Source organism: Scomber japonicus, chromosome 3 (assembly GCF_027409825.1).
Source record: "Scomber japonicus isolate fScoJap1 chromosome 3, fScoJap1.pri, whole genome shotgun sequence".
In the NCBI taxonomy this organism is placed as follows: Eukaryota; Metazoa; Chordata; class Actinopteri; order Scombriformes; family Scombridae; genus Scomber; species Scomber japonicus.
In genome coordinates, this window is record NC_070580.1 from 21,428,526 (window position 1) to 21,453,043 (window position 24,518).

A 24,518-nucleotide genomic window follows, 5' to 3' on the forward strand; every position below is an offset into this window, starting at 1 on the left:
GAAGCTCCATTAATTAATCGAGGAACACATTTCACTTTCCTGCACATTCTTCACAATCTTGCAATATTTAGTCATTTTAAAGCCTACAGTGTATACTGAGGGGCTGCATAAAGGGCCAGTATAAGATAAGAAGTTTTTTGACATGCAAATCACCATATACTATAGGTTAGAGCTGAAAATGAGCATAATAGGTCCTCTCAAAATTTTGAATAAAACAAATCCAAAGCCAATATGACCTCACTGTTAATGACAGATTTTTTAAATAGCCTTTTTTAGATATTGCATAACTGCATGTAAAGAAAAGGATGCACAACACAGTGTCACTTAAATGTCCTGTCAAAGTATAGGACCATATCCAAATGGATCAAAAACATTATGGATTATTTCCCCCCCTGCAGTATATGGATCAAAGACAGATCATCTCCACTCAAATTAGTATTATTAAAGAGGCCAAAATGGGGAACATTACTAGAAACAGACTTTTGTGATAATATCCAAGGAAATTACACAAGGTAATAGTTTTCATACCAGATCCAGAATAGAGATCTACAGAGGTTGGATCATAGAGAAATGAGTCTCCTTGTGGACAGTAGCACACTTTATACTCCGATAACTGTCTTCAAATAAAGAGATCTCTCTTTATTTACAACCTCAACAGAAAAGAGCACATTGATATAGACAATCCTCCTAACATGTGGGTTCATCATACTCAATTTTTACACTTAAAAGAATACTCTTTGTTCCACTACATTCTGGATGCTACAGCTGTGAGAAATCTCTGCCCCCAATAAAGTCCAGACAGCAGCTCAGTCAGAATTTTTTTACTCCCACTCTTTTGTGCTGGCTGCAATTTTTACTGTAAGGCTTGCCAAAAAATTGAGTCTGTTTATCATATAAGCATACCATGTCACCCGTGATATTTAGTTCATAGCTGTGGATCTGTTTCTGTTGAGCAGCTGGAGCCAATCAAGTCACCCTCATTTACTGTAAAGTTGTATATATTTACTCAGGTATGTAATTCTTATCCTGTGGTTCACTGTTTGTGACAACACGGTCAAGTTGTAAAGTGTCCTTTGCAGCTGAAACACATCCGAAAGTTACTAAACAAAGTATTACAACATTTCAGAATAACACTACAGTAAATGCCACAGCATGATACATATTGCTCAAGCTTTTTTAGAAAAACATCTTGGAGCTAGTTAGATCACCCTGTGTCCATGTTAGTTCTCCAGTTTTCATGGCAAAAAATAAGCAGTGTTATGAAGCCAGTTTATTTATTTATTATTTTATTTATTTTGAGCCTGTGAAATTGGCATAGAAATGTGTTAAGGACTTTGTGTGCATTAATGTATTGGGCTTTTTGTTGCCGACAGTTAGAAATGTTACGTCAAATGCAATTAATTATCTACAGTTATTTAGAGCACCAGATATACAGTAGTTGTCAGTTGTGTTACTTTGGTCAGCAGTGAGTCACACTGCTGCTAATGTAAGATACTATTACAGTAAATATATTGTTGGGTGATATGATGATATATCCTAAGAGATCTTCCATCAGTATTTTACAGACTGTGCTATCTGTGCTTTTATTATCTCTTGTTGTATTAGGCCATTGCAGGAATTATTTAAAATCAATGAGCAGCACTGCACTGTTGTTATATTGGATTTTTGCATCAATATGATGATGCACCTTATTTGTCAGGTATTTAATTCACCAGATACAACCAGAAATTCACCAGAAACCATCAGAAGTTTTGTTTAAGTTTCTCAGGAGATTAATATGAAAATTTACTATATCTGTTTTATTCACCCCTATATTATGAAGGCAGGAGATTCCAAATTGCAGCACTTCTTTTGCTTGTGTTACAGGGAAACTATCTGGCTTGATTGTACTGTGTATCAATCACATGATATGTTATGCAATCATACTTCCCTCTCAAATTTACTTCATCAATGTATGGTTCTTGCGATCAGTGGACTGTGATGATGCACAACAGTGCAGGTGTTGTGGGCTAGTCTAACGTACAGTGTGCATGGCAATATAGTTACAGCTTCATTTGTAAAATAATCATAATTTCAAAAAGATCACCATAAAGCACAAACTACTTTATTCTCCACCATTAGCGAGTTAACTGTTTTCTCGAGTTTTCAAAACATTTAAAAAAAGGTATAAAAAGAGTCACAGCAGGGTCAAGTTCATCTGAATATTCTTAACTATGGAAAGCAGATGCTGCTGCTGCAGGACAGAGCTGACTCACTGCAGAGTGGTAAGAAACACGCCTTGTAATCAGTGAAGAGGATAATGTCATTGCTAAATCTCATTTTATGTTGTGTTGCTCCCATGATCATTTGAAATCATTTGCAAATTAATTGCATTTTCCTATACTCAGATGTATGACCACAAAAGTTTATGAGAATGAAATGATCATGTGCCCAGACAGCTCCCTATAAATGTGTGCTTTGATTTATGGCATTTATTTTCAGCAAAATGAGACAAAATCTCCAGATTTTGATTCAGTGTTCACCTGTATTCAGATCCACTTTGTAGTGTGTATTGTCCAAAATTATGTTGTGCTTTACTGCACACAACTCTGACTTTTTGCATACTGCTGGCAGGTTGTGTTGTGGCAGGACTTTTCCTGGCTAAAGGGCAGGAGCTGCCATGCCATTTGGTTGTCTGACACTCGGGGAGAAGAAGGATTATAACAATCCCTCAGAAGTGGCCGACAAGTATGACCTCGGACAAATTGTTAAATCGTGAGTACCAAGTATGCTGTCATGCTATTTAAATGCTCTTGAATTGCCTTTTAAATTGCCCCTCGGAGACAAATAAAGTGTTTTGAATTGAATTGAATTGAAAGATCTGACTCAAAATATGATGTATGCACCCTTTCTCTTCCATCTCTTTCACAGAGAGGAGTTTTGTGAGATATTTCGGGCGAAGGATAGGAACACCTTGAAAATGTACACCTGTAAAAAGTTCCACAAAAAGGATGGAAGGAAAGTGAGAAAAGCTGCCAAGAATGAGATAATGATCCTAAAGATGTAAGTTTGCAACAATTCATTATAAATTCATAAATATATCTGAGTCACTGTCCTGGTATTAAGACAAAGTTTAATCGCTATGATCAGCAGAATACTTTACTCAGCTCAAGTCAAAAACTTGGTGCAAGCACGCATCAAAACTTGCTTAACATTCTTAAATTTTCCTCTTGCACATTTTAAAATGTTATACATTATAATACATAATAGTAGTACATTTATACTCTCAGTATTCAATTTCTGGCTAATTTTTAAAGACCATAAGTGTCTTTTTTAATACTGCAACTTATATTTTTGGTGATGTTCTATATTTTTCTTAAATGCTAAAATTAATTTAAAAATGTATGCAAACATGTATACATAATGTATACAAAGTACTACTTGTTAAGCCAAAGTCTGTGTAGCTTATTCTTATGTGCTGTGGACTTCCATTAAAAACACATCAGTGAGCCACACAGTTGCAGTGAATGACACAGTCCTTTATCACAATGAACATGTCAATGTTGTTTATTTTCAGTCCAACACACTGTGCATTCTTATTAGTACATCAATTCTGCACCTAAAAGTAGTACAAATAGACTGATGGAAAAATTGAGACTTACAGAGAATTGTTTTTCAGGAAGATATTTTAAAAAAAATGTATGCCTTCAGTAGATAAGAAATAAGACATTTAGGCAACCAGTTTTGGTATTTTCATGATTTGTTGACTATAACTATAACTATTGTAAATCACCAGTCTTGTCCTTTAAAACTGAGGTAGCATGTCATAATATTAGGTATCGTCATGTCTTGAGAATTAATTTTTACTGCAATTTATTCATATTTGTATCAAAATCTATTTGTAATAAAGCCTGAAATCAATTATGATTATTAAGCATTATTACGTTGAAAGAAAGCTAGAAATTACACATTATAATAGGGATTTGTAACTTGCTTGCTTGCTGTTGAGTTTGATTGTAGTGCTGTAATACTAGTAGTGTTCAAAAGGTGTGCAGAAATGCTTCCCTTCGTCACAACATATCAGTTTTACTTCAATTCTGGTGAATGTCTGGGATGGAGACCCCATGGCTGCTTCGTACTACTTGCAGACTCTGTTTCTTCTTCATTTTAACCAATCTTACATTCCTCCATTCTCCTCCTCTCCTCTTATTATTCTCTTTCCCCCGTTTCCTCATTTCAAAGGGTGAAACATCATAACATCCTCCAGCTGGTTGATGCTTTTGAAACTAAGAGAGAGTACTTCCTTTTTCTGGAGCTGTGAGTATAATTGGAAGCACTTGAGAAAAAAAGTTGGCACAGACAAATGTGCACTGTGCTTCCTTATGAAACCAGGGATTTACTCAACATGTGAAACATTTTGAAATTTCTGTCATCAACAAGTTACATGTATTTAATTTGGATGTACCAATCTCTCCAGTGCTACAGGCAGAGAGGTCTTTGACTGGATCTTAGATCAAGGCTACTACTCTGAAAGGGACACCAGCAATGTTATGAGGCAGGTGTTGGAGGCTGTAGCTTACCTGCACTCTCTTAAAATCGTCCACAGAAATCTTAAGGTATACTGCACTGCTGACACCTAGTGAAAAACAGTAGCATTTCACCACATGCCAGATGCTGCCCTTTACAAATAAGCTACATATTCAGATGAAATGCTTATTAAAATGTAATTGTTTACTCATACAGCTGGAGAACTTGGTGTACTTTAATCGTTTGAAACACTCCAAAATTGTTATCAGTGATTTCCAGTTGGCAAAACTGGAAAATGGACTCATTAAAGATCCATGTGGGACTCCAGAATATCTTGGTAGGTTAAGCTAACTAAGTTATTATCAAAGAATATGAATACATCTTTATCCACACAAGCCACAGAATACCAAGAAACATCCTTAAAACTGTTTTTGCTTTCAGCCCCTGAGGTAGTTGGGAGGCAGAGATATGGAAGACCTGTGGATTGTTGGGCAATAGGAGTCATCATGTATATACTGTGAGTGCCCAGTTATATGCAATATACTATATTTAGTATTATTTAGGGTACTTATTTTTTAGATAAGCTTTGAAATAAGAATTTCTTGTCCTGTAATGCTCTTTTTCTGCCAACTCAATAGTTTGTCTGGGAACCCTCCTTTCTATGATGATGCCGATGAAGATGATGCTGATCATCGTGATAAAAACCTTTTCCTTAAGATTTTGTCAGGGGACTATGAATTTGACTCACCATACTGGGATGATATTTCAGATTCTGGTAAGAGAAAAATGGTTATTAATGTAATGTCATTATGCACATCTCAGATGATGTATTCAAAGTCTGAATGTTGGATGAGGCAAGTTCACTGTTGCAATTATTTTGTTTTCTGTTTCTCAGCCAAAAACTTAGTGGCAACTTTACTGGGAGTGGACCAAGATCAGCGATTGACTGCACAAGAAGCAATTGCCCATGAATGGTAAACAGTAAAAATATGAATGGTCACACCAACAAAACTGAAGTTATGCATTTACATTTTAGGTACCACAAATCTAATAATGTTCAAGAGAAGTCTTGTCCCTTTTCTCAGGATTTCTGGAAATGCTGCTTCAGACAAGAACATCAAGGATGGAGTTTGTGCTCAAATAGAAAAGAACTTTGCCAAAGCCAAGTGGAAGGTATCATTTGTCCTGTATCATAATTTATTCCAGATGTTAGACAAAATGATTATCTTACATTCATCATCAAGTCTCCGACATACTGAATTCGGTAGCGGTTTGAATTATATATGTTTTCCCTGTGCTTCTTGCTAATATTCCCCACACAATCAGCTTCTCATGTTTAAATTGCTAAAAATGTGTGTGATGTGTAAACTTGATATAGAAATATGATATTGATAGAATACAATGATATTTTGATCAAAATGTCATGTTTATGTGGTTTTAGCCAGAAATCTTCATCAGAGCATTCATCCTGAGCATTCTGTTCTTTTTTGCTGCTATAATACTATGAGGATCAATCAGTAAACATTTATTATTTATTACTCACAGAAAGCTGTTAGAGTGACCACACTCATGAAGAGACTTCGAGCATCTGAGCAGGGAGATGCTGGGGGCTCCGGTCTTAGTGCAGGGGCTAGTGTTGACCCCAACACACCCAGTGGAGGTCCTGCTCCTCCAGCTGGCAGCAGCAACAGTGTTGGTGCCTGCATAAAGGCTGCTCTAAGTGAAAAGGCTTCTGACACACAGACTACCACCATCTCTGCACTCCCTCTACCCAGTGCTGCCAGACAGGACGAGCAGCCACAGGCACGGTGCAATGGCGATGTTCTCCAAATGTTGCCGCAAAGAAAGGGAGACTAGGCATCAAATACAAGTAGAGGACACTTGCTAACCAACAAGCACATGAGCAGTACAGCCAATAAATTTGGCACAATGATACAGTGTATATGTTGTTCGACTATCCCCCATTTTGCATCTTCAGTGCTGAGTTATTTCATAACACTGTGCACATCATCATTTTTGCCTTCTGTACTGATTGGTCTATTGAATAGTGTTCTCCACTCTCTCGTTATTTTGTGTAAATGTCCCTTTAAAGCTAGTTAAAAAGTAGCTCTTAGTGTTGTTTTCTTTTCCCTGAAAACTGTACAAATACAAAATGTAATTAAGTGAAATCCATGCATCTTTATTAGTCATCTCACTGTATATATACGTATTTGTCTGTTTCAACAAATTGCTAGTTATCAGCTTCAGAATTTAAAAGTCTGAGTTCATGTATCGTGAATCCAAATCACGATTTGAAAGATTTAGTAAATTTCAACAAATGTAGAGGTTTATTTTTAAAAAGAGTGAACTTATTCAAATACTTTGCAGTATGCATATTTAAGTACAAGTATCAGAAAACTAATTGGAAAACAGTTACAAGAAATTATGGACTTGTCATGTATGTGTCAATTTATAATTAAAAAGGAGTAAAACTGAAATGATTTATATATGCTGAGGATTGCATTATATCTGTGACACACCGATGACTGTATCTTAAATGTTTTTATTTGTGAAAGATTGTGTGTTAGATACAGATCATCACTTCAACTTGACACCCTGACTAGATATTTCTGGTTTGACTTCAGTGCAGTACTTCTGCCAACTTAGAATTTTAAGGCAGAAAGAAAGCTTCTTTTTTTTAAGTTAAAGTGCCTTAATATTTGTTGCAGTAACGTACTGAAATGTTTAAAAAGAAACAGCTTGATTATAACTGCTTACTGATTTCTTTGAAATGTTTTAGGTGTTTTCCTTCTGTTAAGAGTAAGCTGTTGTATTGATTTGTGTGTTCTCTCAGTTTTCACGCTTAATTTAAAGGGAAAACTAGATTACATAATTCTATGTAGAGTGTTGTTTTGGCTGTTGTTCTTGTGTTGTTACTTGTAATTAGTAAAATTCAGAGTTTATAGCTCATTCCATACACTGTACTACTACGTATGTACACTTGCATTGTATACATGTGTAGTTTTTTTATTTATGTGTGTATTTAGCAACATTTAGCTGAGCTAACATGTTGCTGCAATGCTTGTGAATTAATAAAATGAGCAATACTAATATTGCTGAAACTGTGAAATTATTCTCAGGTTGTCTGTCACTGACAGTATTTGTCACAACAAGCCACTCCAACACTCACCTTTTCACTTAGGCTACTTACTCACTAAAAGATTTACTGAAATTTAACACATTGACTGTGCATTTATTGATTTTATATTTCTCAATACTGGTCAACACTGAGAGGTTTCAAAAGAAGTTATGGAACCATTTCAAATATATCTAAACAAGTGCAGCAGCCCGTCCTCGTTTCTGAACATAAAAACTAAATTCTCTGTGATTAATGTCAAGACAATGAAGAATTGAGGAAGTGGCATTTGTAGAGATATGCACATTTGACATATTATTCAATTCATAGCTAAATATAGCCAATGTTTATATTAACTGGCATATTATGGCCTCAAACACCTATATGGACATAATAATACCTGACGTGGTTTTTCTCTGGTATGTAGGCCTAGGGGTTGATGGGATGAAGTATATCATGCTGGCAGAAGCACTAGTTAATATTGAGAAAGCCATTCAGCTGAGAAGAATACTGTGGAATAATAAAACAGGATGTGATGTGAGTGGTTTGTATCCTGGCCTTGGCCTGCATAAAATTGAATATAACGCTTTTATTTAGTAACCGCTCGGTGGCAGCAACTTTTCCCAAGGCTTGTAATCTACCGGAAATTGAAGGAGGAAGAAGTGGTGGATCTCTGTCCGCTGCAGCAGCAGAAGAAGAATATTGGTCTCCATTTTTACTTTAGCTTAGTCTACAGAGCCATCGACGGTCTGTGCGACAAACCTCCGCAATACACTAAGCTCGAAGAACAATCAAGGTGGGTACAGAAAATGATTGTCTACTTGGTAATGGTGAAGTAGATTGTCAGAGTAGTGTTCAGTTTTTCACAGGCTGGTGCTTTATGCTGCTTAGCTGCAAGCTAGCTTCAAATAACCCGGCTTTCTAAAAGTCAGTGTTAGCTATAGCTAAGTTAGCTCCGACAGCGTCACCCTGTGACTGCTCCCCTCGCTAAAGGTTAGTTATAATGGTCTTTAGCTGGCTATTTCAATCACCCTGCCGTTGCCACTATAATGTGGTCGTTCATTAAAATGTCTGTGTTTATTTGCATTTAGTCATTTTCAACTCTTAACACTGTTTGTTTATGCTGTGGCGTAGATATGGAAGGCCTAGCTGTAATTAGCGGGCCATCTACTGTGCACCATCATTAATGTGACCATCACACCACCCAGTGTTACTTGCTTCAAGTTTGACAAATGCAGCCATCTTCTAAGTAGTTTCACTGTATCACCGAAATAACACGACAAACAACATAGACACGACCAAACCACTCACCCAATTTACTATAGTATGCGGTCAGTCCCAATCATGACAGTCTTATTATTAGTATTATTGAAATGCCTGCCATATTAAGGCCAACAGTGGTACATTCATCGACAATGATGCTTGAACATTTTTATAATGCACATTTTTATTTACCTTCTACCTTTCCTTCTAGATAAAGTCCTGTCTACAAACATGTGGGATGGGCCAGGGCAAGGACCAAGAGGAGGACCACCCTTTCGGTAAACAAGCATCATTCACTCATAGATTTAAGACCATTTTCAACTTATTAGTGAGAAAGGTTTTTTGGGTTAGGGTTAAAATTTGAGTACCACTCTTTAGTTTTATTTTTCAGCTTCTTGGCAGTTTCATTCTATAAAATGTATAAACCTATTTACTAGGGGTGTGACAATACACTCGGTTCACGAGACGAGACACGATATTGGGTTCATGAGATTGAGACGAGATGAGATTTTAACTATAAGAAAACTCCAATGAGGAAATAAATGACTGTTTTATTTGAAATTCACAAAATGGAAATTGAATTGAAATGTTTTAACTAATCATTTTGTAATTAAGCACTTTAGTTCTACGTTCTAAATATATAATTATCATATGCAGTATGCAGCACTGTAAGAGGTTTCCCCATATAGATATTTTATAGATTTTGGTATTTATGGAAATAACAACCATAAATACAAAGGTTAGATACAATCACAAATACTAAAAAGTAAATTATAAAGAATAGAAACAATTCTAATTTATAAATATAAATTAAATAAAGAATACAATTATCACAAATGATAACATATTGCTAATAAAAAAAACACAGAAATAAAAGTAAATTGTACAAATCCTAAATCACATAAATACACAAGTAGAACAACATATAAATTTTGTTATAATTTGTTAGTGTGACTCATTTTACTTTTTGCATTGTTAGGCTTCCACAGCTCAGCTAGATCCCCCCACTCCTACTTCAGGCTCAGTGTAGAGACCTGAGGTTAACTTACTGCTGCTCCTCTCCTCATCTCATACTTCTGTCTGAGATCTTCTCAGCAGGTAGAAGCTGCATGCAACAAGGTTAATGATCCACATGTGACATTATAAAAAGAAGACATGACATGCAAATGAGCGATAGAAAACCGATTGTCTATTTATTTTTTTTTATTTTTTTTTGGTGCGCCCCTTAATTATAGCTTCAAGTGGCACAAGATCTCGTCACACCCCTACTATTTACAGATTAACAGTGCTAGCAGAAACCACTGTATGACAAGGCATTTTTCGATACTTAATAGTATTGAAGCAATCAGTCCCCAGCCCTATTTCACAGTATTTATCATCATATTACCCAGCCCTACTGTATGTGCATATGGTCACTGGTTGAAAATTAACTGGATTGTTCTTCCCTTCATTGTTCTGTTGAATGTTTTATTATTTGATTATTTGCATTCAGTTAATAAGTAGTCTAATTTTAAAAATATTGATGTGCATTCCAGTGGTGATCATCGTGGAGAAACATTTGGGGGCAGAGATCGTCCCATGCCTGATTATAGAAATAGAGAAGGGATGAATATGGGTCCAATGGGTCATATGGGGCCGAGACCTCTAGATGGACCACCTATGGATATGAGGAGGATGGATGGTCCACCAATGAGGGGGCGTGACATGGACCCACGTGATATGCGTGGTAGAGAGCCGAACAGAGATTTCTTAAGACCTGGAGAAGAGCCAGACTTCAGTCTCAGAAGACAGTATGAAGTTTCCATTAGAGATAAATTGATGAATTCATCTGGTTTTCCGGGACCTGGCAGGAACTCTGGAGACATGGGAGGGAGAGGAATGCCACCACGGGAACCAAACAGCAGATTTATGGACACACGAGATAGGGACACATTTCAATACGACATGCCACGGTTCGGCAATCCTAATATGGATGGGAGAAGAGGGTTTCCCATAGACCGAATGGAGCGAAACGATGGATTTAGGGACATGCGAGATAGGCCCCCAATGGGCATTGGTGACACTGATCGTTATGATATGGACGTACCTCCACGTGAAAGAAGAATAATGGACATTGACAGAAGGGGGGGACCACCTTTTAACCCCAGAGGAGGATTTGACTCTGATATGGATTTCAGAAATCGTCCTGGACCACCAGCTGAATTTAGAGGTAGGGAGCGCTCTCCCTTGAGGTTAGGAAACAGTGACGTCCCTCCAGTGGGCAGGGCGAGATCGGAAATGCCTCCCGCTGGGCCCCAACGATCAGAGTTTATGGGTGCAAAAGACCAACTAAGGGAGAGAGATTATCCAGATGCAAGTAATAGCCCCCTTATGGATTATAGGAGTGGTGAAGAGATGACTCTTGCAGAAGAATGGAAGAACCGTCGAAAGGATAAGAACCCTTTCTTAAACATTAATGAAGGAGTGGGAGGTGTAACTGAACCCAGTTTTCCTGGAGGTTTTGGCAGAGATGTGAATGTAAGAGATCCACCACCATTTCAAGAAAGGGATAGGCCCTCTGCTGATTTCCCTGGGAAAGATGCTGGCTTTCCTCATAGTGACCACTTTGCAGCTATGAATCTACCACCAATTGGAGGCAAGGCTCCACAAGGCCGTCCACTCCCTGAAATAAGTCCCCTTACTGGCCCTCTTGGTAGAGAAAATGAGAGTAAACATTGGCTTGGAGAAAGGGACCCAAAGCACAGTCAGACTAAATCAAATCGAGATGAAAGGCCTCCATACCATCAAGAGAAGAATCAACCCTCACATGAGACTCAAGAGCCAAATGATTGTTTTAAAGGACTGAAAGATAATCAAGGACCTGCTAGGAGTAAGATGGGGGCAGAACGTGATTTCCAAAGCAGCAACCCTGTACAAACAAGAGATCAAGACTACAGGGACATTGATTACAGAACAGGGTCTGGGAGAGGTTTTGATTACAAACGCGAGGAGCTTCAAGCGCCAGAAAAATTCATCAAAGAATCGAAACCAATCACACCGTCAAAATTTAGTGAGTCTGGTTCTCAGGTATGTGTATTTTTTATCACTAGGATTTGTGCAAAAATAATGCATTTTTGTGGTATTTTGATGTTTCAAAACTGGAATTTTAATCAAAATTTCTGTGAAAGGATCAAGATTATAGGAATGCAGCAGTGGAGGACAAAGCTTCCAATACAATATCCATAATTGGTATTCCAAAGACTGCTACAATGGAGCAGGTAATAATCAAACAGTTTAGTTGTATTGTTTACCAGAACATGGTTTTCTTGTTGTTGGTAGTGGTCATAGACGGCCATGGCTTAACTTTTAACAGGCTCATTTGTTTGTTTTCATGTTCTTTTGCAGATTCTTGGTGCCTTTACAGTCCGCGATGGTGTGCCAATGCAGGGGATGAAAATCAAAAATGTTGTGCCAGGTAAGAAATGATTTTCTTTGTGGGACTGTTTGGGACAATCGATCGCCAACATGTCCCTCGACATTTCGCTCTTACGACATTCGAAAACCTTCGCATTCTTTCTTTTAATGCTTCTTGGTTGCTTTTGTTGTTCCTGCCCTGTGTGGACCTGCTCAGTAAAAAAAGAATTGGAGGGTGGGGGGAGGGATTTGTTATGCCATCCTTTTTCATGTTTGATGATCAACGGGTCATTGGCAGCAGTTTGAGGATTTAATATAGACAACTTTGGGGAGGTGTGGGTCACAAAAGATCAGTGATAGTCACTGAATGTGTCCTTCAGAGACAATTTATCCAAGTTCTCTGACTGGGGGGTAGGGGTGCGGGGTCAACAAACTGAAATGGAGACCGTCTTGTTAGTGCTTTGTTCTCCTTACTGATCCAAACATCTGCTTTACAGTGAAAGTTTTCCATAGTGGTTCGCTGTAGATATTGTTATACATCATGCCAAGCCTTTTTATGAAGATTATTTTTTGAAGGCATTTGTTTTGCACAAATATGTCAAAATGACGTCACAGAATAAGTTGTAAGGTGGGTCTTTTGCGTTTGATAAAAACATGAATATTACATGTTTCTGTTTCCATGGTGAAAACCATTCAGTCGTTCACTTTCACTGGTCTGGAATATCTCTGTTAAGGCTTGGTTTTATCAAAGCCTTTCATGGCAAAGTCTGATATGAGTTCAGTCATCAGAAGACAAATCAAAAATCAAAACAAAAAATGTATGTTTTCCTGAAAAGGTATGTATGTCAATAAAGGTGTCAAATTTCGCTCGCAGAAAAATGCTCATTGATCTCGATGTATTCACGAACTGTCTTTTATGTTTTAGTGGGTGTCGTTACTGGAATTGACTAACAAAAACCCATCTGTATTTCAAATGCTGTCCCCAGGTTACAGCTACGATACCGCCTATGTGGAGTTTTTAAACCTCGAGGATGCAGTCCACTTCATGGAGTCCAACAAGGTGGCCTATCCTCGTCACTCTACGAAGGCCGCCTCTCCCATCAGGATTACGAGGGGTTGAGAGGGCATTTAGTAGATTGGGGAGGAAGAGAACTTGGGAGGGGTTTTCTGCAATTTCAGTGAACTTGCTTTGGTTAAGGAAATTGAGATATCAGTTGTTGGCAGTTATTGATGCTAACATTTTAAACCATGACAGTTGGCCCTTCTTTTATACAAAAAAAAATATATAAATACTAATCAGCAAAGCCATGACATGTAACTTGTTTAGTCCTTTACAAAAAACATTTACTTTAAATGTTGTGTTTATGCATAGGTAGACATGTTTTTTAGCCCTAAATGTTTAAGACACTTTCACATTTTAACCCCAAACTGCCTAACTCTGGATTTAACCAGAAAATACAGATGTTTAGAGAGAGAAAAAAGTATTTAGATGGATAGTCTAACTGTTAAGAAGTTTTATAATTTTAGGGTGACTTAACAATGATAGTGACAGTGAAGCTTCTGCACTGAGCCAGAATTTTGTTCATGTGTGATTAGGCTTTTGCAATGGAAGTGGACCAAAGGAATTATTACTGCTAGCAGCACTCTTAAAATCTTTGCATTTAAAAAAAAAAAAAGAAAGAAATTGTTTCCTCTTTGCATTGTGCAGCCTGCAAAAGTTCTCTTGTCATGGAAGAAACTGCAAATTTGTACAATTTAGTGGGCATTCAAGACTGAAAACAGCCCTCTGTTAAAACACAGAAGGGGCTGTTTAGTGATGGCATGTTTTGTCAGGTACCGGTGACACATAAAATTGGGTTCCAGGAAACCTAATTTGTGTAACAGCTCCATAAGTTTAAGGGCCTATCAGAAAACAAAATACAGCACAGTGGTGTATGATGCACTATCAAAGGATTTTACAGGTCTCAAAAGTTAACAACATGGCCATAAGCTGCTACAGTCAACACGTAAGAGGCAGTACCTTACTGGATGACAGTCTTGCGATCTGGCAAACGTTGAGTTGAGGTTTACCTTTTTTGTGCAACAACCCTGAGTGTTTTTGCCAGCGCCTTCTTGTTTCCACCCCTGCTGCATCGCCGGACCAGCCTCATTTAAGTCAATGAGGGTGCTGTGCTTTTTCACTTTGGACTAAACTTGGTCTGAAACGGCCTTATCGCTGACAACTGGTACATACAGTACATGTTTTTGCTTGCCTCCTTGAGAAAAGAAAGTTGCCATTTTTTAGTAGAGCTTGCAAAAAATCTATTTAAATATAGGACAGGTAAAGCCTTGTAGTGATCATTTAACATTTAGTGCAATTTTCCCAGCCATGTTTTGGTCTACTTTACTCTGAGGGTTTTTAGCTACACTAGCTGTGTGACTGGTTGGCCTTAACAACTACTTTCATCCAGACTGAAATATCTCGACAAGTATTGGGTGGGTTTTTGGATGGTTCTTTTGTACGTATATTTGTGATTTCCAGAGGATGACTCTTAATGACTTTGGTAATTCCCTGAAATTTGGTTTAGGTATTCATGGTTCCCAGTGGATGTATCGTAATAACTTGGATGGTCGGTCCTTCTTGTACCTCTTTTTGACGCACTTTCTGTAGTGCAAGAAGCAGGTTGACAATTGTGGTCTTTGTGAACTTTGATTCCCTGACTTTTTGTCTAGAGTTGTTTTTAATTTGTCCTGGACTTTGGATCTATTTTCTATTTTTCTTTACGAAGAGCATTACAGAGCTGCTAGCATGGCTGTTGTCTCATAGGGCATTTTCACATCTATAATTTGCTTGCTTTTGTCCAAATCAGTGGATGAGTTTCAAGCTAACGAAAATGTATCAACAAAAGCCATATGGATGCTGTCACTCTGTTCACTGGTTAGAAATCTCATGGGGTTTGATGGCAAAGAGAGGACAGTTTGTTTTTCAGAAATGGTAGGCTACTACAACATTTATAAAGGACTTATATTAAAACAGAAAATAAAAAATGTATGAACAGTAGCACTTGGAGTTACAAAGGTGTACTTGGTCCACACAAGAGGGTGCATTAGGCTAATGAAATAGTCTGAATAGCCTATTCTCTCTCTCTCTCTCTCTCTCTCTCTCTCTCTCTCTCTCTCTCTCTCTCTCTCTCTCTCTCTCTCTCTCTCTCTCTCTCTCTCTCTCTCTCTCTCTCTCTCTCTCTCTCTCTCTCTCTCTCTCTCTTTTTCTTTCTTTCTTTTTTTTTTTATATCCTCCTTTTATCACACAGCAGCATATTCTTATTCAAATTAACACTAATAAGGCAGAGCTACATAAAGTGCTTTGTAAATGGTGTATCTGCCATTTGTGACCACAAGGTGCCCCCCAGCACAGAAAGTTGGCTGGCGTCCCTGGCCCAGTGGTAAGGGCCGTATACCAAGCAGGAATATACAAGCAGAATGCACTTCAAGGCTATGTCTAGAGAATAATGGGTTGCTTCATGTAATGTGAAGAAGACATGCTCCCCTCAGTGAGCTGCAGAGTAAAGAGCATAATGTACTGCGAAGCTGGCTATGGGAGATAGTTTTAATAAAATAAAAAAAAGCTTCCTGCAGTTGTGTAGGATCTAGGTCAGATCACGTTCATATCCCAGACGAACAGTACCAAAGTTTGTTTGCAACTGGACTGACACTACCTCCTCAACAAGGTCTTAGTGCGGCTATTTGGTCTGCACCCAAGTGCGATTGCTGTGTTCACATCTTCCCAAACAAACCGCACCAAAAGGGAAAATGAAACGAGTTGGATTAAACAAGGCAGGTGTGAGATCACGCCTTCAAGTTTCAGTAGCGTTATGGCTCAATTCTTTTGCCAGTTCAAGGCATTTCAAATTATTTGTGCCACCTCAGGAAGAGCATGTTCTTTTGATGATATTCTCTTGGACTTCTCGTCACAGAAGTTTGGCCACTGCGATTTCAACTTTCTTTTGATCGCTCTGAGCAATCCGTGCATCAAGTTCTTATCTTTACAGTGGGGTGACATCAACACTGGTCAGGATCGTTGTGCTTTGATGATATCGTTGAGATTATGGTGTACCACTTTATCTTGTGGTAAATTGGATGACTTGAATTGTTGCTGAAATGTGTAGGAGTGTGTTGGGCTCGGTCATTGCTAAAATTTTATTTATTCACTTTTGGCCTTTATCCTGTAGCATGTGGTAGCTCAGTTTCACTTTTAAAGAAGAAACAAAAGACATAAGGATGGATTCACAGTGGTTTATGAATGGCTTTAATCCTTACTTCAGTTTTATGCAAATGAGATTCACTCTGAAATGAACCAGTGTTAATCCGTCTTTGACATCCTAAACCTACATCAGAAAATATGGGTGTTATGGATGGACAGTGCTACAAATTTGCAAAGGACTTTTACATGTGTTTTGAGCCTCCCTTTGAAACAACTCATCTCTTACCAGTGCAGTTTAGTGAAAATACGGTATTTATGATAGCACAGTCTGGTTTGTGCACTTTACCTGCCAAGAATGTGACTTTCACTTGGCTCTACAAAGTCCTGTTGATTTTTTTTTTGGATATTATTCTGTGATTCTTGAAAAAGAGTCAGGTGTATTTGGAGTAGATCTGAAATCATAGAATATTAATCAGCAACTATTTTGATGATCAGATTTACAATTCTTGTTGTAGTCCTTTTTTCAAGCAAATAGGTAAAACTTGTTCCAGCTTCTCAGTAATGAGGATTTTCTGCTTTTCTTTAACTTATGTAATAGAAAACAGCATACTTTTGTGGTTTGAACTGTTGGACAGACTTGTCCAAGATGTATCTTTGGGTTTAAGGAAATTGTTTTGGGCTTTTTTCATTTTCTTCCATTTTCAGAAAATCAGAAGTGATAGTATATCCTGTAGATTAATCGAGAATGAAAATAATTCCTAGTTGCAGCCTTAATTTGTAGTTCCCTTGAAACTATGTATTGTAGAATGGGGGCAAATGGCCTGTATTAAGCATGATCCTGGATCTGGGCTTTGCACACCACTAGAAGTATTTGCCCATTTTATCTTCAGCAATGAAGAAGAGGGCTAAACCTGCCAGAGTGCATGCTGGGTGTCACTGGTATTATTTTAGATATCAGTCACCTGTGTGGCGCGATGCTGACTGATCTTTTCTGTTCTTCTTTCAGGGATCCCTAAAGGTTGGCACTAGAACCGTTTCCATGAGGTACTTCCAGCCAGATGAGCGTGAAAGAGACGTTCATGTGAGTGTAATGAGAGGAAAATATTTCATTTTTTTTCTTTATGGTTTACCATAAATAATAGCCAATCATACAATAATGGTTTGGCTTTCAGAGCAATCCTTCAGTACAACAACATAACCATACCACAATCATCATTAGGTCAGAGTGTCTCCCTTAAACAAAAATACTATATTAGTTGTTGATTCATAAATTCTTATCGATCTTGCTTTCTTTCTGAACAAACAACACTAACAACTAAATGCTGATATATTGAGTTTGCATGAACATTAAACAGCAGCAAAAACAGTTTATAAAATATACTGTACTAGAAACAAAGGCTTCTTTTTAATAATAGCCTGTCCTAGATAATGGCCCCTAGGTGGTGAAAATATAGGGCCTGGCCTCTATTTAATAATAAATGGTATTCATTCACCATGTGTATTAGAAGTGTGACAAGATCTCGTGCAACGAGCTATAATTAAGGGGTGCACCAAAAAAGTTCACGTGTGGATCATTAACCTTGTTGCAGCTTCTATCTGCTGAGAAGATCTCACAGAAGTATGAGATCAGGAGCAGGTTTACTCCAGGTCTACACTGAAAGCCTGAAGTAGGAGCAGGGAATCTAGCACCGCTATGGTAGCCTAATGATGCAAAAAGTAAAATGAGTCATACTACCAAATTATAACGCAATTTATAAGTATGTTGTTGTGTATTTATTGACACAACAGTGTCAGCCTGAGCGATGGAGGTGATCATATTGCACCTTTGTTATCTATTCTAGTGTTCAAAACACGATGCTCAGGCTGAAATGTTGCACTCTGTTGTTACTATTCTGTGCTACTTTTACCCCAGGAGTTCCCATCCAACGATTCAGCCAGACTTTTTTTTTGGTCCATGTCTAAACATAAATACATTGACATGTGATTTTGTTGTTCTGTTGGGTTTTTTGCCAGTGCCATAAAGCCACAATGCTTGGGGATATATTTAACCTTATTTAATATTACATATTTCAAAAGAAAATATTATACTGTCACTTTCATAGAATTGGTTTCTTTATTTTATAAAATATCTACAACAAATATTAACCGTAGAATCAAATCGTATCGTTCTTGCACTGTATCGATTCGTATCGAATCGGTCTGTAATAAAAGGATATAGTTTTTGAATCGAATCGTAACCTGTGTATCTAGATGCATATCTAATTGTTTATCACAGAGAGATGTGCAACCCTAGTATTTATGTGATATAGGATTTGTGCAATTTACTCGTATTTGTGTCTTTTTTTTATTAGCAATATGTTATCATTTGTGATAATTGGATTCCTTATTTAATTTATATTTATATATTAGAATTGTTTCTACTCTTTATAATTTTATTGGTATTTGTGATTGTATCTAACCTTTGTATTTATGATTATTTCCATGAATACCAAAATGATCCGTGTGTGTGTGTGTGTGTGTGTGTGTGTATATACAGTACACCATAGTTTAAAACTAATTAAGTGTCCCTTCCTTCCTGTCTTTGTGTACTAGAAATCAGATCACAAAGTACCTCAACTTCAGGAGCCCCAGTTGCCCAGACCTGATCAACCTCTAGAACAGTTGAAACCCAACCTGAATGGATCCAAACCAAAAGGCCCTATGGAGCCATTGTCCCACAGCCAGTGGCAGCGTAGCTCTGACCTGACTCCAGAGGCTTGGCAGCAGCAGGTGGACCAACAGCTCCAACAACAAGAAACCGAGCAGCAAGCAGAGTCTTGGGGCAACCGCAACCCTCATCACAGTTCACACCAATCTGACTCCGTCTTTAAAGACAGTAAAAGTATGTTGACTGATGCTGCTGTTTCATTTAACTTTGTAGGAATAATCCATAGAAATTCATTGATATGTTTGTTCATTCGTGTGCTGTCGTTACAATCAACTAAGTCAGGTGAACTTTTTCCTTGTGTCAGCCATGATAATAAAAAATGTGAAGCCGACCACCACAGTAGAGACTATTCTAAAAGCCTTGGATCCCTTTGCATATCTGGATGAGAGAAATGTCCGCCTAGTCAAGGCCAAGCCACCCGGAGCAAAGTGTTTTTGCTTTGTTGACATGGACTCCCATGAGGTAAATATTAATGAATCTTAATTAGTAAATTTTTCTGTCCACTGTTTCCTGTTATTTTCCAGCACTTATTATGTCTTCTTTTATAGCAAGTGACACGTCTGGTTGAGCTCCTCACTAAACCCAGACCCCTTTATATTGACGGAGTCAGAGTTTATGCTGAGGTCGCAAAACCACTCAAGAATCAAAAGTAAGTCATGTAACAAGTGTTTCCTCATCAGCCAATGTCAAGTAGAGAATTGCCGTCTTCTAATGATTTTTCTGTCTTTTTCAGTTTCAGAAGAGATTTGGATAAACCAAACAGTTCTATCCTTGGCTATCCACCTGAGGCCAGCATAATGGGGGTAAGTTGTGGTGTTTTTGTGCTGTTTTACAGAATTTTTTTAAGAGAAAAATAAGCGGATGATCAGAGCTCTGATTACCTGTGCTTTTTGTCCGTGGCATTTTAGCAGCAGCAGTATGCACCACCACCTCCATACTTGCAAGGTCTGCCACCACCCAACGGTGCCCCTCCTATAATGCAAGGTGGGACTTCGTCAGACACACATCCTAATATCTTTATCCCTGTGTACTGTTCAGTATTGCTAGACTTGGACAAAAAGTGGTTGTAATTAGTCTCTTTTTTGCGACCAGGTAATTTGATGATTGGTAGCACTAATTCATCTCTGCCATCAGACCCCAGCATTAGCCAGGTAGGTTGCAAAGCAAAAAGAAAAGATGTGGCTGTCTTGTCTCAAAGCTGGGAAGATAACTGTACATTTCCTGTAACACCTCATAGGGAATTGGCTATGGTGATACTCTGACTTTGGATCCGTCATATCAGTCCGTTGGAACTCCCATACCCCCAGACTCAACTGGGATGTCAGTCATTGCAGACGGATCACAGGCCTTCATGCTAGGTAAGAAACAGACTAAGCATTCAAATTCAGTAAAGTGTTAGGTCATCCTTTGTCAGTATTGCTACAGTAAATTGTAAGCAAATTATAGGAAAACTAGTGTAGTGCCCGATGCAAAATCTGTTTTTGCGTGTGTTTTTACTACAAAGTCAAGACATCCCAACTCTCCCGCATATTGATAGCGGCTCCTTGACGCCCGCAAATGAGATCCAATCTCCCGGAGTCTGGAGCGTGCAAGCAAGAGCGCACGCTAGAGAGTGCCTGTCCTGATAGCTCTGTGGTGCCGCTTATCAGAGGAAGATGCCAATTAGCTGATTTAGCAGCTGAGTTAGCAGCAGAAAGCTCTCAGACGTAGCATCCATGTTTCAGGTAGCGATTTTGATTGACAGGTGACACTTGGTCGGGGGCAGGGTCTCAGCGAATTCAGCAGACACGCCCACAGCGTTTGGGAGCAGAGACAGAGGCTGATCTTTACACAACTTTGAAGCCTAATTTCATATATTTGGTGATTTGTTTTTTTTTTTTAATAATTCAAATTTGGCAGGGTGGTTAGCAACATACTTTTCTGTTGCATGTCAAACTCAGAACACATTTATTCTTACTTTACACAGACTTGCATATCTTCAATTCATTTGTTGTCACATCTATTTGCTATTATACCTAAAGGCTCTGAGACTCCAGACGTGTCCAACTACCTGTATGATGCCACATCAGGCTTCTACTACGATCCTGAAACAACGCTGTACTACGACCCAAGCTCCAGAGTGAGTATACAGGATACCCCTGTGATAAAGTGCTTTCTCTGGTCTATAATCAGATAAAAGAGAGGCTGTGGAGCAAAATTGTTGTACTATTATATATCCAGAGTTATATTCTTCTATGTTATATGCTGTGGTCAGTAACCTATAAGAGAATAATTACTACTACTACTAACTACTGTTATTACCACCACATATGTATTTCAAATAGATGACTTTAGTTGGCATTGAGTTTTCCTATCATTTTGTGTTTAGTACTTCTACAACGCTCAAACCCAAGAGTACTTGTACTGGGATGCAGTGTCAAAGACCTACATCCCAGTGCCAGGAGGGAACCCTGCAGAGACCCAGTCTCTTCCGATGACTGCAGAAGACCAGGCCATTCTTTCTAACCCAGCAGCAGATGCTCCTCTGGAAATGAAGAAACCATCAATGCCTCCGTACAACACTGAAACTACAGAACCAGTTCCTGCTTCTTCTGCCAGCTCTGCTCCAGAGTCTGTCCCGTGTGTTACAGGGAATCCTGAAAAGAAAGAAGATGAAGACGCTAGTAAAAAGGACAACAAGGAGGAGAAGCCAAGAAGTCTCGCTGCTGTTAAGGTAGGGCCTCTTTTACAGTGTCGGTGCACATAATTTGTGATGCATATGTGTAAAGGGAATATAGTAAATTCCTTTTTTGCTATATGTAGATCATGAAAGATATGGAGCGCTGGGCAAAGATCCAGAATCGTCAAAAGGAAAGCATCCGCTCCCCATCACCATTGCTGAAGACTGGATTGGACGATGACAGAAGGCAATCTAAGTCAGCTGATGCTGGTTTCACAATTTTTGAGAGGAAGGTTAGGAATCCACCTGCAGCAACCATACATCTATTTTTTCACCATGGATTTTCTGTTCTGCTGTTCTGCAGACTTCTAATTATTTTTGGTCCTATTCTTTGTCTACGTCCACAGATCTCAGGTGGAGATGATCTGTTTAAGAAGCCCCTTGCTCCTGCTAAGAAAGATGAAAAGTCAAAGGTAAGCACTAACGTTCAGTCCACTCTGCATGCCTCATAATCTAAATGCATGGCATTTTTAACATTTGTCTGGTTTACATCCCAGCGTCCAATGGGCTCCCTGGGTCTACTGGCATCAGACTATGCAGCGGGAAGTGACGAAGAGGTAGAAGAGGATAAGGAGGATGCAGCAAAGGGCAGCCAGTCTGAAGACAAGGAAGACAAGCTGACAGATTGGAAGAAGATGGCTTGTCTGCTGTGTAGGAGACAGTTCCCCAACAAGGATGCTCTGATCCGCCACCAACAGCTTTCAGACCTGCACAAAGTACTGCCTGTTAATATCTGTATGAAATGTAGTTGACAGTGACCCTATAGACATAGCCTCTAATACTTGATATATTATTGTGTCAACAGCAAAATATGGAGATTCACCTTAAGATCAAGAGGTCAAAGAAGGAGCTAGAGGCACTTGAGAATCAGGAAAAAGAAGTAAGTGAAATGAATTGGGTGGGGAAATATGCTGCAGAGTGTATCATGTTGTCTGTTGATTTCTAATGGTGCCATTTGTTATTCACAGCTCAGTGCCAAAGATGTTACCAGATCACCAGAACAGAAAAGGAAAAAACACCATCACCAACAACCACAGCAGCATAATACATGGGCTGGAAGTTCCAGGTAGGAGCACTTAAACAGAATGTTTTACTGAAATGGTAAAAAAAAGAAAAAGTGGCATTTAATGGGTTTTATTTGGGATATTTTGTCATAGATTCTGCCTCACTGTTTTTTTCTCTATGCTCAGGGAGATGAATAAAGTTAGTGAGAGGCCTGGTTTAGGAGCAGAACCTGTCCCGGTAGGTGTGATGCTTTACTTTATTACTAAATTTCATGAGTTGTTTATTTTTAATTTATAAAACCTTTCATTACACCTTTTCTCTTTTAGAAGAGGAAGAAGAAAGAACCTGTCGTTTGGGACCACGCCACCTACAAACAAGCAGTGCGCAAGGCCATGTTTGCACGGTTTAAAGAACTCGAGTGATCTGATCTGAACACATCCTCACTTTATGTGAGTTAATCGGACATGCTTTACCGCCTTGGCATGAGGACTCCCTTTCACTGGCTTTATGTTCTCTGCCTTGGACATTATTACACTTTGGAGTCGCAATCTCTACACTGAAATGAGGTGAAATATAATGTGGACTAAAAGCCACATTACATGGCTACAGTGGAGCTACAAGTCAAAAACAGGAACTATTTGATGTCCTCAACGGCGGATGTTGTATAGAAAGTGTTCATTCATCATGTTAATTTGAATATTTTTTGCCTGTGTTTTATGTGTGGCCTGTGTAGAATTGTGAAATGTCTTTTAGAATTGATACTGTCACACTGAACACGGTTAAATTTTGTTTTAAAACTGAAATATTTTTTACACTTTCATTTTGAATTGATATTGTATGTACACATTTTTAAGTAAAAAATGTGGTCTAAGCTTTCTGCTTCAAGTGTTTGTTTTCCTTGTAGACCCCCAAAATAATCCCTCTCAATCATCACTTATGACCCACTAGAAGAAAAATCAGCTGTGTGCTGGTGCATTCATCTTGGCTTCTGCCTGTATTTTCTTACTATTTTTCTGTGTTTGGGATATTCCTGGGGATCAGCCTTTGGGCAGTGAGTGTCCCTCCAACCAATAACCACATGTATAGTATGAGGTCGGGATTCATAAACTGCATCCCAATTCAGGGGATGCATCTGAAGGCCGACTACGTCACAACGCCGCATGAAGCATCCTTCAAATGCAGCCTACAAATGTGGCCTTTTCCCTTTTTTTTTTTTTTGGATGACGCACCACTACTATCCTTTGCGGCCTCCAATATCCCAAGATCCTTTAAGGCGCTGCTGCTCAGTCCTGGGAAAAGAAAATCGGAGTCACTTCTCTTCCTCCAGAACAAGGAAGATTAAAAATAAAATCAAAAATTGCTCTGGCTCAATCATTTTTTAAACTTTCTTTCTGCTCTTTCACTTCCTTTTGTTCTTTCTCTTACTTTCGTGGGCCTGGGCTTCAGAAATCATGATGGAACAGTAAGCGCAGGAACATCTGGTGACGCAACCAGGAAATCCTCTGAAGGCTAGACCTTTGGAGGTCCCTCAGAAGGAGTCGCCTTCGGAGGTCCCTCAGAAGGAGTCGCCTTCGGAGGTCCCTCAGAAGGAGTCCTTTGAAGGATGCAGCCCCTGAATTGGGACACAGCT

The 24,518-nt window shown here is 38.7% G+C and overlaps 2 protein-coding genes across 3 annotated transcripts; both read left to right on the forward strand.

The window, feature by feature from the left end:
* The first annotated feature begins 2,659 nt into the window (after window positions 1-2,659).
* On the forward strand, window positions 2,660-6,363 carry LOC128356005 (caM kinase-like vesicle-associated protein). Its single transcript, XM_053316420.1, has 10 exons — window positions 2,660-2,754; window positions 2,911-3,042; window positions 4,222-4,296; window positions 4,457-4,595; window positions 4,723-4,843; window positions 4,948-5,023; window positions 5,145-5,281; window positions 5,402-5,480; window positions 5,592-5,679; window positions 6,052-6,363. Exons 1-10 carry the CDS (start codon window positions 2,660-2,662, stop codon window positions 6,361-6,363), a joined length of 1,254 nt encoding a protein of 417 aa, XP_053172395.1.
* A 2,008-nt stretch (window positions 6,364-8,371) lies between these two features.
* On the forward strand, window positions 8,372-23,755 carry LOC128356001 (RNA-binding protein 6). Of its 2 annotated transcripts, none has more exons than XM_053316416.1 (23): window positions 8,372-8,417; window positions 9,096-9,162; window positions 10,420-11,950; window positions 12,052-12,141; window positions 12,269-12,338; window positions 13,264-13,337; window positions 17,464-17,538; window positions 19,050-19,338; window positions 19,469-19,626; window positions 19,713-19,813; window positions 19,898-19,967; window positions 20,073-20,148; window positions 20,257-20,315; window positions 20,402-20,522; window positions 21,186-21,283; window positions 21,533-21,877; window positions 21,967-22,116; window positions 22,231-22,296; window positions 22,381-22,599; window positions 22,689-22,763; window positions 22,852-22,949; window positions 23,074-23,125; window positions 23,215-23,755. In XM_053316416.1, exons 2-23 carry the CDS (start codon window positions 9,116-9,118, stop codon window positions 23,308-23,310), a joined length of 3,960 nt encoding a protein of 1,319 aa, XP_053172391.1. In that variant the 5' UTR covers window positions 8,372-8,417; window positions 9,096-9,115; the 3' UTR covers window positions 23,311-23,755. The 2 variants fall into 2 exon arrangements, with proteins under 2 accessions (XP_053172391.1, XP_053172392.1); XM_053316417.1 differs by having other exon boundaries at window positions 20,076-20,148.
* The last annotated feature ends 763 nt before the right edge of the window (window positions 23,756-24,518 follow it).